This window comes from Gymnodraco acuticeps, unplaced genomic scaffold, assembly GCF_902827175.1.
Source record: "Gymnodraco acuticeps unplaced genomic scaffold, fGymAcu1.1, whole genome shotgun sequence".
Taxonomy (NCBI): domain Eukaryota; kingdom Metazoa; phylum Chordata; class Actinopteri; order Perciformes; family Bathydraconidae; genus Gymnodraco; species Gymnodraco acuticeps.
Window position 1 is genome coordinate 1,358,853 of NW_022990722.1, and position 13,523 is coordinate 1,372,375.

At 42.6% G+C, this 13,523-nt stretch overlaps 1 protein-coding gene across 2 annotated transcripts in view; it reads right to left on the minus strand.

Moving 5' to 3' along the window:
* Positions 1–13,523, minus strand: part of pacrg (PARK2 co-regulated) — a 226,272-nt gene that overhangs the window by 76,895 nt on the left and 135,854 nt on the right. For both annotated transcript variants that reach the window (XM_034231684.1, XM_034231683.1), the window contains exon 3: positions 5,949–6,120. In XM_034231684.1, coding sequence (XP_034087575.1) covers positions 5,949–6,120 — 172 coding nt within the window. The remainder of the gene's footprint in view (positions 1–5,948; positions 6,121–13,523) is intronic.

A 13,523-nucleotide genomic window follows, 5' to 3' on the forward strand; every position in this document is an offset into this window, starting at 1 on the left:
TCAGGCAGGAGCAGGTACAGTAAATGTGGAGCGATTCTGACAACTGCAATTCTATGGTACAAAGGAGTGGGCTTAGCATACACACACACACACAGCCAAATGACACATACATCTTGACCCCTACTCACTCCCTCTACCTTGCATTTCCTTTACAGCTGGACTTTGATTTAGAATGGCTTCTCTGCAATCAGTGATTTCAAATGCACTAGGGAGGCAGAGGTAAGTGAGAGCCAATCACGGGGCTATTTGGCCTACAGCTGCACTTAACTCTCCGTCCTCCCACTGATAGAGAGAACAAAAGGGAATGATGGGCGTGAGAGATGGAGGGCTAGAGAGATCAAGAAAGAGAAGGAGAGAAGGAGGAAAACAACAGAAGACAAATTGTCAGACGGAGAGAAGAAGAGACGTGACAGGCGTAGGGCAAAGGGTTAGAAAATAACTGTGATTAGCAAGTGAGAGTGACATATTGTCTGCTTCTTTATGCTGGTTTTATTTGTGCTTTTTTAAGGTTTTTGATGTGAGCTTCTGCATGAGTGCTGGTAATCCCCTGTGCAGACTGTCAGCATAACCCAAGTGGGAAAAAACAGGCCTGTGCTATTAATCTTCATGAAACTGTCATCTGATGCCTACTTTCACAAAAAGGAGATGCTAATGGCATCACAGTGTGGTTTTTGTGCAAGTAAGCAACAACAATAAAAACACATTTGAAAGACATTATAAGCAAGATGTCTGAAGAAAGACTCCTAACAAAGAAAACAGATTATGAGCAGAGACACTGATTGACAGAGAGAAGAAGAAGAGTGTGTTAATAGGTGGGAGTGAAGAAGAAGAAAGAGGGAGAGAGCTATTTGTTGTAGAAAGCACTAGAACTGAAAAACTAGACACTAATTGCCTGAAATCAAAAAGCTAAATAAAGTGCTTTTATTTTATTTTTTCAGATATATGACAACAATATAGTTTTACCCTTCAATAGTGTTTTATTGTCAGACTTTATAGATTTGTATCTTCACAGTCTAGTGTATATTCTCTACTTTTTAATGAAGTTTTAATTCTATTTTGAGATTCTAATATTGTTTGTTTCTACTCTTTCATCTATGTGCAATACCTTGTTTTTGTTTTTTATGCTGCTGCAACGCAAACATTTCATAATTTGGAATCAATAAAGTACCTCTTATACCGATTTATACCTGAAGCAAAGATAAAAGCTCTCTCCTTCATTCGATTTATTTTTTCTCTTTTGACACCTGACTTTTCAAGATGGCTGGTCACAGTTACTCTCACAGAACAAATGGCCGCTCAACACGAATTGAAAAAGCATAAGGGATGAAATGTGTTTACTCTTCAGTCATGTTGATAATGACAACACTCGTTGCCACAAGTGCAATGAAGTGTGTGTTTTACAAGCAACTTGGAGGCAACGCTACTCATTTGGTTCAGCGCCTGTTCAGTCAACAACATCAATTCACAGAGAGGCACAGTCTTCTTCTGCCAGTCCTCCATCTTCCACAGGGAGTGTGTCCTTCTCTTCCATAGCAAGTCATGTTACTACGGATTCAACAATACTGACTTTTACCCCCAGCACCACGGACTGAATGAGAGAAGACTGCCTGAGAGAAAGACAACAACAACAACTAAACCCTTGTGCTACAGTAGAGCACTCAGATTACAGCAACATGTGCACACTGCCTTTGTCAAAACAGCTCATATGCAAATACAAAGCTCTCACAAGCACACATAAGTCACACTGATACACACGCAACTATCCGGGCATGCACACTGAAACGTTAAAAACGAAATGTCAGCTTCAGTCATGAGCACTGGTGCTGAAAGGAAAGCTATAAAATGTCAAATCAACAGGTGGGTGAGAGGTTGAGGGGATAAAACACTTACAAATCTCATCATATTGCATTATTGAAACATTTGTATATGTGAATGTAAGAAAATGACTAGAACCAGGTCCATTGTTCTGTGTCCATTTGAGAGTTTGTCTTTGTCTCTGTCAGTGGCAGTCTGTGTGTGTGTGTGTGTGGTGTGTGTGTGTGTGTGTGTGTGTGTGTGTGGTGTGTGTGTGTGTGTGTGTGGTGTGTGTGTGTGTGTGTGTGTGTGTGTGTGTGTGTGTGTGTGTGTGTGTGGCCTAGCATTACTATACTTGTGGGGACCTACATCTGTTTACACAGTCACGTGTGGGGACTCGCCTCCCTTATGGGGACAAATTGGAGGGTCCCCATGAGGGGAATCATTAATTTTAGGGTGAAGACTTGGTTAGGGTTAGGATTAGGGTTAGGGTAAGGTTAAGGGTTAGGGTTAGGCATGTGTTGGTTATGGTTAAGGTTAGGATAAGTCTCCAGGAAATGCATGTAAGTCAATGTAATGTCCCCTAAAGTGATGTATACATGGTATGTGGTGTGTGGGTGTGTGTCTGTGTGTGTGTCCTATGCAGAGCAGTGGAGATGATGCTGAATGAGCGATTGTATTGTGCTCCGTGCCATCTCTCCATCTCTGCCGTAGTGTCTCCCCAGATAGACAAGTGCGGTGATAACTGCCATCACCGAGATAAGGTGGAATGTGGAATGAACAGGAATTTCAAACCTACATAACAAACAATGAAATTCTAATTACCAGCCAGCGCAAACAATTTCCCTGCAGTGACATTTGGACCGCGGGACTGTTTCAATTATTCATCGACACTCGTCTTGCCGGGGAGGGAAAAAAAAGAGAAAGGAAAAAAATTAAATTAAGAAAGCGGGAGTGACAGCGGCCGAGAGCCTGATGTATTAATGCTGGTATAAAACCGGTGTTTGGGACAAATATGAATAAAGTCATAATCTATTCATGCCCGGACCTGTTTCATATTCAGTGGGAAAATAAAACAGTGGTGACCTCTGTTTCCTTTGAGATGTCGTGGATGGTTTAGTGGTGACATTTTATCGCTCATAATATAAATATACTTTCCAGCTCAGAAGAAGACGTTCCCGTGCAGGGACGTAACCGAGGATCTTCTTGTAATGAAAGTCTCATTTTTGTCCAAAGCTGAACAAATGTTATGGCAATCAAGAGAGGCTCAATGGAGGCATGACTCTGAATCCTCCTCCCTATTTAAGGAAAACCCAAACCACAGCATTTCAGTTCGATTTACCCTTTCTTCTTTAGTCATGGTGCTGTTTAGCTCAGCAGGATCAGGACCTCTTATGCCTTACAGAAATCTCAGTGTTTTATCAAATTAATTTTCATTGTATTCCTTTATCTTAAATCAAGCACATATTTATTAAATCCAACTATTTTTTTCCCACCTTTTTTATGCATAGGGTAGAAGTTACCAGGGTTTACAGAAGGAAAGTGTTCACCTAAGTCACTGAGTGCAGGGCCTTAGAGTATAATGTCAGCCAGAGCCTCCTTCATTGTGTATTCTCATTGGGCGACCTGCAGTCATCATCAAAATTCACCGGGGCCTGACGTGACTCTGCAGATAAGAGCCTGCCAGCCACATTGAAGATGTATTAACGTCAGAGGGAGAAAAATATATATCTTGCCATTTTAGACTGCAGACGGCTTTTTACTTTCTTCCTCTTTCCACCATCCCCTCTTCTTTCCCTGCTCCATTCAAAGTAATTAATCTGCAACAGAGACACGGACTGGCGGCTTTGCCTTTTAGATGGAGAAACAGGCCTGATTTCTAATAAACCAAGAAGTTAATAAGGAGCAGGGCCATTTAAAATTCCATTATCAGTGCAAAGTATGTGTTTTCATGAGGAGCATAACCATAACCTTTGGTCTGGCCTCCGAAAGGAAAATGAGTAAAACTGCTGAGGGGTCTGAATTTATAAACTTCTGTCTAAGTTAGCGAGTGTCACGGCAACTCTGTGCATAATGTCAAGTTGGGTGTAGAGTGGGAGCCTCTTGAGGAAGGGTATTGCCAGGTGCGTTTACACATACAAGGAATTTGCTTTGGAATCTGGTGGTGCGAACATAAACAATCTAAAAAAACAAGTTGCAAAGTAGGTATAAGAAAAATAGAAATATAAAAAAGAAATATATAACGACAATAAAAAAAAGTGTTTTTAAGAAACAATTCAGCATTAAAAAATTGTTTCTTAAAAATCCTTGATAGAAGATACTGGCAAATCATGCCCTTTAAAAAAACGATTTGTCTTGGATACGGTTTTAAAATAATGGAATGAAATGTATTCAACCAGTTTATACTTAACTAAAACATTTTGGAGATAAAAACTACAGAAAATGTAATTCACACACACAACCAGGCATGTCACAGTGTGTAATGGTTGAGACCTGGCAGTGTGTGCTCAGTGCAGTGTGTAGTGTGGTGACAGACTTTGTGCCAGGGTCAGTCTGTCACCGTGTCTCTGTGTCTCCAACAGCCGTGCCTAGTGTTGGCCGTCACGCCCCCCCCGCCTCCACAGACGTCCCAACACCCACACATAAACAGAGAACACACACACACACACACACACACACACACACACACACACACACACACACACACACACCACACACACACACACACACACACACACACACACACACACACACACACACACACACACACACACACACACTTACATACACTTACACACAGGCAGCCAACTGCCCATGACATGAACACTATCCCAGGCTCACTGGGCGCCACTTAAAGGCTCCCACTTTGAAACTGACACTCAGCTTGGCAGCGGCGCCAAACAAAGACAGTGTGTGTGTGTAGGTGTGTGTGTGCAGAAATGTTCAAACAAAAGCCACACTCTGCATTCCTCTAACTTCTTTGCACCTTGTGTTCGCCACACCAGAAACCCTTTACCGCCCACTCACTGTAAATTCTGATGTCAGTATTTATGGACCGCTCTGACCTCAGGCGTGACCTTTCCGCCCATCACCATCTGCTAATGTGTGCGTGTGGAAAAGACGTCAGCGTGGAAAGGCTCACCAGGATGACACAGTTAAATGTGGTTTGTCACTGCATTGCACACGGCAGATTATCGGGCATGCTTTTAGACTCTACCTCTTCAGGCGAATGCAAATATGCAAGGACGCTTCGCCCTGAGGGTTAATGTAATAATAGGAAACGTATGACTGTGAAACCAAATTAGGACTTGTCACAGGACTGGTAATGTTAGCATCTGTTGTAGCACAAGGGTTTAAGACAGGTGAGTTTATATCAGGCAAAGCATGTTGCACCTACTGCTATTAAAGTTGCCCCCCATTGCTTCTGCAGTATTTTGAGACAGGTGTGAGAGAGATGTCATTATTAGAGAATATGTTAAAACATCTTAGATATTAATACATATTAAAAAAGAACATTACATTTGACATTGATAACACTATTCTTTTTAATGTATTCTCGTGTATTTTCAAGCTATGGCAATTTTGAGAGAAATTAAAGGTGATTATCTTTCTGAGACCTGATATTTCCCACTAACTATAAATGTCCTTTTATTGAATTGTGTGTGTTACTACCTTCTGATTTGTTGAAGGCTGAGGCTAGCTACAATTACAAAAACGGAGAATATCTTCTAGACTTGGGATTTGTCTGAGCAAACGGTAATCAAAATGTAATGATGCTCTCATAAATTAAATATTGACATACATATTTATTAAGGCTGGAATTTAACTCTTACTGGGTAGATCACTTGGCAGTCAGCCACTCATAGAATATGAATGATATTTAGTTAAAGGTTAAACAAGAGTCAAACTAATGTAAGTTAATTGAATAGTTGCTGGATTTGTAATGTTCCTGTGTGTTTTATTATATTATTAAAACACATTATTTTAAATTGCATACCCACAAAGCTGCATTTAGGCTCACACTATGCGAGCATTTGAACAGTATTTTTTTTCAGATCACCACCTTTCAGTGGCTGGGTACCACAGTAGACACACACTGGGTTCCTCTGGAGTGGAGCTGTGTTTTGTGTGAGAAAGGGTGAGAGCAGACTCACTCTTTATGGGGATGATGAGCTGGGGGATGACGGGCTGGATCTTGGTGCCTCCGTGCTCCAGCATGTCATGGACCCCCTGGCGGGCGAAGAACTCGTAGGGATGCACCGTCTCACATAAGCCGTCAAAGAACAGAGGCAGGTAGTGGTGGTAGTCCAGCTTCTCAATCTCCACCTTAGGACAGAGATTTACATTCACATTACAGGCATTATACACTTTAATCCAGAGAGACAGACAAAAGGAGAGCTTTTATTCTTTGCTCAAGGGCATTCGTCATGGTTGTTGATGGGGACATTAGCTAGCAGCAGGGATGAACTGTGTGTTTGCTGGTCTCTCTCCCTGCCAACTAAATCAAATATCACCGGGTGAAATTTCCAAGAGTTTTCAAGGAAATCAGTTATTGCCATAAAGCTCCCTTTTATTATTTGACCTTTCCCTTTGTTTGTCCTTGGCTTTGCACAATATCTAGGGCTAAAGCTCCTCTTGCAGCCATGTATAACCTTACAGTAAACACACACTCACACACAGTCACCCTGAAACACCCACGCACACAACAGCGGGGGGGACAGCTGTTCGGGAGATCATGACACAGCGGCATGTGGCATCTTGTGGGCTGACATGTTAACACCTGTTTACACCATTCGCAGGACAGACAGAAAGGGAGGCACACACACACACACAGACACACACACACACACAGACACACACACACACACAGACACACACACACACACACACACAGACACACACACACACGCAATCAGGCGGTAGATTAAGACATTCGTCCATTTAACAGGCAGGCTTTGATGTTGTTTGGTTGAGTGTGTGGGTACAGCGTCACACATTAAAGTGAAGTCTTTCATGTGTGTGAAGCCATCAGAGGAAAGCCAGTCCAGCACACTGGGCTGGAAGGAACAGCTGACCCAAAGGAGGCTGTCCTTGAGCCTTATGTGTGTTCTAAACATCATAGAAAATGTCCATTTGGCTATGGCTCATGCAATGTCTGTCTGGCTACTGAGGGTGTATTTCTAATAGGGGTATCAGCTGTGGCACTGCATCCCAAAGGCACTATTGTTGAGAGAGGGGTTAGAGGTTGAATGGGAGATTCTGTTTTTCATGTAATGAAAGGTAATCCCTTTGGTGTGGAGGCAAATAGCCCCCAGCAGCCAGCAGTCCTTGAGGACAGCTGAAGCCATAAGGAGACACTCTGTTATCCACACACACACACACACACACACACACACACACACACACACACACACACACACACACACACACACACACACACACACACACACACACACACACACACACACACACACACACACACACACACACACAACACACACCACACACCACACACACCACACACACACACACACACACACACACACACACACACACACACACACACACGTCTGTGCTGAAATGTCAACCAGGCAGTGGTGCTTGTTGCTTTCAAGTCCCCAGCCTATGCCTAGCCGCCGGTCAGAGCTGAGACTTCAAAGCAGGAAAGATCCCCCCCCCCCACTCTCTGCTGTCAATTCTCCCCAACCTCCCGGGTAAACACAGAGAGTGGAAGGACAGAGAGAACATTTTTTTAGAGATGGCAAGATGGCGAAAGAGACGGAGAGAGCTCACACTGTTAGCGCAGAGAGACAAGGCTGATTGCTTTGAGGCAATTTTCGGGCCAACCTTGACCTTTCATTGCGCTTGGTCAAGATCGTCATTATGAGTCAGGCGGGCTGGAGACTAGAACAAAAGCAAACATGAGCCCAGAGAGAAGGAGAGCAGAGGGATTGGAGAGGGTGAAGAGGGTGAAGAGAGGCGAGATGACACTAACGCACGGCATCGCTCGCTAGCCTACAGCAGTCAATGGAACACAGGGACAGATCACGGACATATATGTGAGGAGAATTTTCCAATGTGGCGAGGACATTGTCATTTTGTTTCAAAATATGGGTACAAAAACGATCTTACACACATTGTTTGATTGTAGAATTGTTGACACTAATTAACACTAGTATTTTAGTTCATCCATGTTCAATGCCGAGTATAAATAGCCTTCCATAATGACTCTGTCATGATGATGAGATGATGATGATACATGATATTTTGTTTGCTTTTTTGTATGCCCTGAGGTGACACATTTCATCACAAACAGAAGGACACATCATAAAAACAATAAAAAACGTGTAAATGCTACACATACAGTGTGTCTTTAAAACTGTCAGTAGATCAGGTACCGCATTTAGGCGCAGACACGATTCCAGCCCCTCGGTTGTGAACCTGGGATGAGGCAGTAATTACCTGGGAGCATTAATGTGCTGTTGTTTTGAGGATGCCTCTGAACTGCTCTTAATCAAAATCACATAAACAAGCACTTAGGGACTGGCTGAAGATTCCAGTTAGCACTGAAAGAGTGGGGACAATCAGCAAACACCTTCACATACACAACATCTGACACACACACACACACACACACACACACACACACACACACACACGGAATCTTAATCAGCGGCTACACTGAGCGGTAACTCTTGCATCCGTTATCGATTGTCCGCCCAGGTTTGTTTGTCTTTGGGTGCCTGTGAGAATCCCCCTGGAGTCCGGGGAGTCAATGAGAGCCGAGCACAGAAAGACAGCCAAGTAGCAGCAATTAGCCCTGGGACACAGAGCTGCGTGTCTCCTCTGGTCAGCGCGGCAACAGCAGACACACAGCAACAGAAAACAGACTAGGCTTAGAGCTAGAAGTCTGAGGAGAGCCTCTGCTCATTAAACAACAGCAGCAGTAGCCCCTGACAGGCACAGGAGACCAGCAGCAACCAAAACAGCAGGTTGCCACTTTAAATACACGAGAGCTGGACATGATTGGTGTGCGGGGGAGTGTGTGTGATTTCATGTGTGGGTGGATGTGTATGAATTGCTACAGTCAATGTGTGTTCTCGGAAATGATAAGCTATCGGGCGAGTGTGGAAGATTCATTTGTGTTGGAAAAGCTAAAGGCAGAGTCACACAGCGGCTTTTCAGCGGGATAAGATACAGTGTGAAAGCAACAGAGTGAATGTGTGTTTTTACTTGTGTCCTTTTGGTCTGCTCCTGAGGTGATTGCTATGGACTATATCGAAAGTGATTTGGAGCGACTAGTTGGCCGATCCCAATGTAGAACTACGACTGTTGTTGATAACAACTTTTGTTTTTATTTCTCAAAGACTAGTTGTGTTATTATTTATTATTTTTAAGGGGTGAATGGAGATCAAATGTCCATTAAGAAGATAATGTTGATGATTAAAATAACCAAATGAAGGCCCACCCGCCTTTGATTGAGTTTTATTCATTTATCTTTCTTTTCATAAATTATTAGTATATTCTGCTTGTCGATTTATACCAATTTAGAGTTTGTATCTATATCTAATTCTGCATGAGGTTTTTTTCTCACTGCATATTCATGTAATGTATGATAGTGTTACTAAGTTCCTGTTTTATTATTGAGTGTTTTATTATTTTACCGTTATTGAGTGCGGATGGAGATATTCTACAACTCTGCATGCGAAAAACACTTCATCACCTACCTCCCAACTATTTATACCTACCTCTCTCTAATTGACACAGCGTACTCCATTTCAGAAGTATGTCACATTAGTGAAGCTAAGCAAATCAGCAAGCACATTTCCCATCCAGTCATGGCCTGTAACCTTACTTAAAGCATGTCTTGAAGGTAAAGAACAGGCGGTATGGCAGCTGTGAGACACGGTGCTATTTTAATTGATGAAGCCATAATGACTTGACCTGGATTCAGCTTTCTGTAAACACAAGTACAGGTTTCTGTTTATAGATGAGCTGCTGTCAATTACTCCAGCTCTGAGAGAACAGGCTTCTTATTGGACGGCTTACACTATGAGTCATTCAGTCACTATGGCCAAACGCACATCCATTAGTTCTACTGACAGATGAAGACCAAAAAAGGAATGCAGGAGTCACATATAATAGCCTTTAGAAAGTGCGGCATGCATCCTAAAATATTCACACTCGAGATATGTCTTAAAGGAATACACGTATGTGATGGTCATGTAGGAGGCAGGCATGAACCAACAAGCTCCAAAAATAACAAAACATACCCCAATGGAATTCCTATCACTCATCACCTCGGTTTCCACTTCCTGGTGCAACTTGGCATGTTGTTTCACGGAGAAAAACATGTCAGTTTCTAAAACCGTGTGTGATCAGCATGTTATAGATCTGTTCCGTTCTCCCCTGGAAAAATGAAGACTATCTGTACATATAGGGTAAGGCAGCATTCAGATTTGCTTGTCCCATCTAAGAATCTAGGATGGCCCTTAGCTGAATATTAATGTTGCAATATCATGTATTAAAAATGTTGTTGATGGTGGAACAATAAGACTTAATTACAAACTGCAATCTTTGTTTTAATTTCCCTCCTGTAGGGACCAAGGCTGTTAAATGAAAGGTAAAGGAAGCACTCCAATTCAATAAGTAGCAGCTCCAATCACCGTGAACACGACACCGACTTTGTGGAAAGCAATAACCCGTTTATTAATCTCTCATTGGAATAGTTTGCTATAAAATGTCTCTTTTGGATGCACACACTGTCCACAAGGACAGCCTCCAGCTCCATTAAGTGCAGCTGCAAACATCACAGTTTGGACTCGGATACAACTTGGCCAGAGAAAGGACAACGTGGATAAATAATGATGTCCATGAAATATGCAAAAAGGACAGCCAGAGAAGTTACTCGGTTCCAGATTGAAGGCCTTTTGGGAAGTTAAGTTAACCTTCAAAGTTGGATTGCTTTGAGAACAACAGCATAGCACTTTTGGATTATTTATTGCGGTAGTGTTAAGAAACTGTTGAAACCTTTGAAACTCATGTGGGGGTTGTGGATTTGGACCTATCCGCGACAAATACTGCTGGTTCCGTCCTCACTGTAGGTTGCTGTTAACTTGAGCTTCTGAAAACCCCTAGCTCCATTCTGCATTCAGATGTTAGCACATTTGGATATTTCCTCATCCATTAAATCAACACAGGAACAGCATGTGTCATGGACTTTATTGTGTTGTCCTTGGCAAACAAGCTTAGACGTAAATATTGCTTTCTGTTGTCAAGTAAAGTAAACTAAAAGACTGTTGTGGATTTAAGATGCAACTTATTAGTTTGCTGAGATGCTACATCTCCTGCACACAGATTTCAATTCACCCTTTTGTAAAAAGCTTTTGTGATATACCTCTTGGTCATGAGCACGCCCCTCACTGATACTGATATGTTTTCCTTCTGATCCAACCCAGGTGCAAAGCACACCTCTGGCCGTACCATTTCTAAAAATGAGTCACAATGCTGCAGTCACTGTAAAAACGATGGGGAAAAAGAGAAAAATAATGGGATATTTTGACTTTCTTGGAGGTCACAATAAGAGGAGCAAGCCTGGAATAGGCAAAAGATAAATGGGAAAAAGAGGAGTGAGTCACTCTCGCTATCTCCCCTGACAGCTGTTTCCATCTAACAAGCATGCAGGTATGCTCAATTCAAAGCACTAGTAGTAGAGTGCATGGTGTCAATTGAAATGATACCTAACACAAGCTGGATGAGACAATTGTGGGTCTTCAAAGAGAGTTCAAAACCAGGTAACAGAGTTATGAATTGTACGTGAACCTACCTCGCGCACACACAGACACACACAGACACAAAGAATATTATTTAGGCACACCGTCGTGCCAGCAGTCCCAAAACGGTTTGTTGAGGATTAAAAGCAGGATGGTGTTATTCTAGTAATAAGAATTAGCCTGAGTAATTGAAACAGTGACCCTGTTTAGAGTGTTCCTGTTGAGATTGTGCTTTGTAACGCTGTAGCCGAAGATTAAGAGAACCCTTGGCAGATGTTCCTTTCACAAATATCACATGGCGAAATCTGAGTTCCACAAGTTTCCATAAATTAAGTTTCTTAAACAAGTCAACTAATATTTACAAATACATTTTAAAGATGTCCGACTTTGTACATATAAATATGTACTCTTTTTACCTATAGGGACGTCATCAAAATAGTGATAACGTTTTTGTTTGTGAAGTCTCTTTCTTTACATAAGGTACACATAATGAATTCAGTCTGCTCTTGTGTTTCCATTGAACAAAACGTAAAAGTAAGTTTCCTATGAATCATCAAACCAATTACTTTCCCAAATTTCAAACGGTTTTAATGAGCCCAGACGCTTTTTTCTGCACACAATATAAACAGCTGTCCTTGTTAGAGCAAAATACTCTTAAAGTGAGTCCAAACCAAGCGTCGATGGTTGCAGTGATTGGAACAAGGTGTCTGGAACCTGCTCCAGTTATTTAAACTAAATAAAGATCAGATCAGGAATCTGCTCACTGTGATCGCTGTGTGTGTTTGTGTGTGTGTGTGTGTGTGTGTGTGTGTGTGTGTGTGTGTGTGTGTGTGTGTGTGTGTGTGTGTGTGTGTGTGTGTGTGTGTGTGTGTGTGTGTGTGTGTGTGTGTGTGTGTGTGTGTGTGTGTGTGTGTACTCCAGCATGGAACCCTCTGTGATAGAAGTAGGGCAGAACAGTGAAGGGGAGCAGGAGGCGGAGGGATACGGGAAGTCCTTAACATAAGTTAAGGGGGGAAAAGTGATACAATGGGTTTCATATCTGGGAGTTTCCCTTATCTCAGTGTCATGTGTTGGCCTGCGTGCAGTTAGCATCTGTCAGTGTGACATACAGGCCTTTCCAATGACCTAGCAGTGGTCACAGCTCCCCAGCTACTGGTGTGATTGCGTGCGTGACTTGTCTATTTAGGAGCCACGGCCTCTGCCCTTAGCTCCCAGTGATTACAGCTCAGCAGCCGAGCTTGACAACACACAGGCAGAGTGTAATCAAGTCAGAAGAGAGGGAGGTGTAATCAGCATTTCCACTCCAATCAGCCCCAAAATCACTGTCTCTAATCTGCAGCCAGCCATTGATGGGTTTGATTGATAGGATGGATTTGTTATCTGGCTGTGGGGGTCTGCAGGGAGCAGAACAACAAGCAAGAGCAAGAGACAAAGTCAGCTTATCAGCTATCGCTACATTTGTTACCGCTCCCCTCGTTGAGCGAGCTGAGCTTTTTCCTCACGGGCTACAACTGCAGCTCTCCCCTCATTTATCATACAGAAGAATTAAATGTGGACACTTCAAAGTACTTCCACACACAAGGGTCCCCGGGGGCATGTGTTTTCTCCCTGTTTAAAATGGAAAGGGCCAATCCATCACTGGTTGTTTGTGACGGAAAACAGAAACCACGGAGAGTATGTGTGTGTTTGATCGTGCGAGCTGGCATGTGTCTATACATGGATATAATTACTGACATATATGTGCGTTAGTCTGCATGTGTGTGTGATTTGTACATGTCAGATGCACGGGGAAGATAAAAGCACTGAATAATGCTTTTTGAGAAAACTAATTCCGTGACTGTAACATCTCCTGCCTGCACAGTTCTGATAAATCTTGCTCCTCTGCCTCACAATGTACTGAAAAATCCTCACAAATGTTCACACAAATATGCTCTTTCTCAATGAGCAGGTGATGAA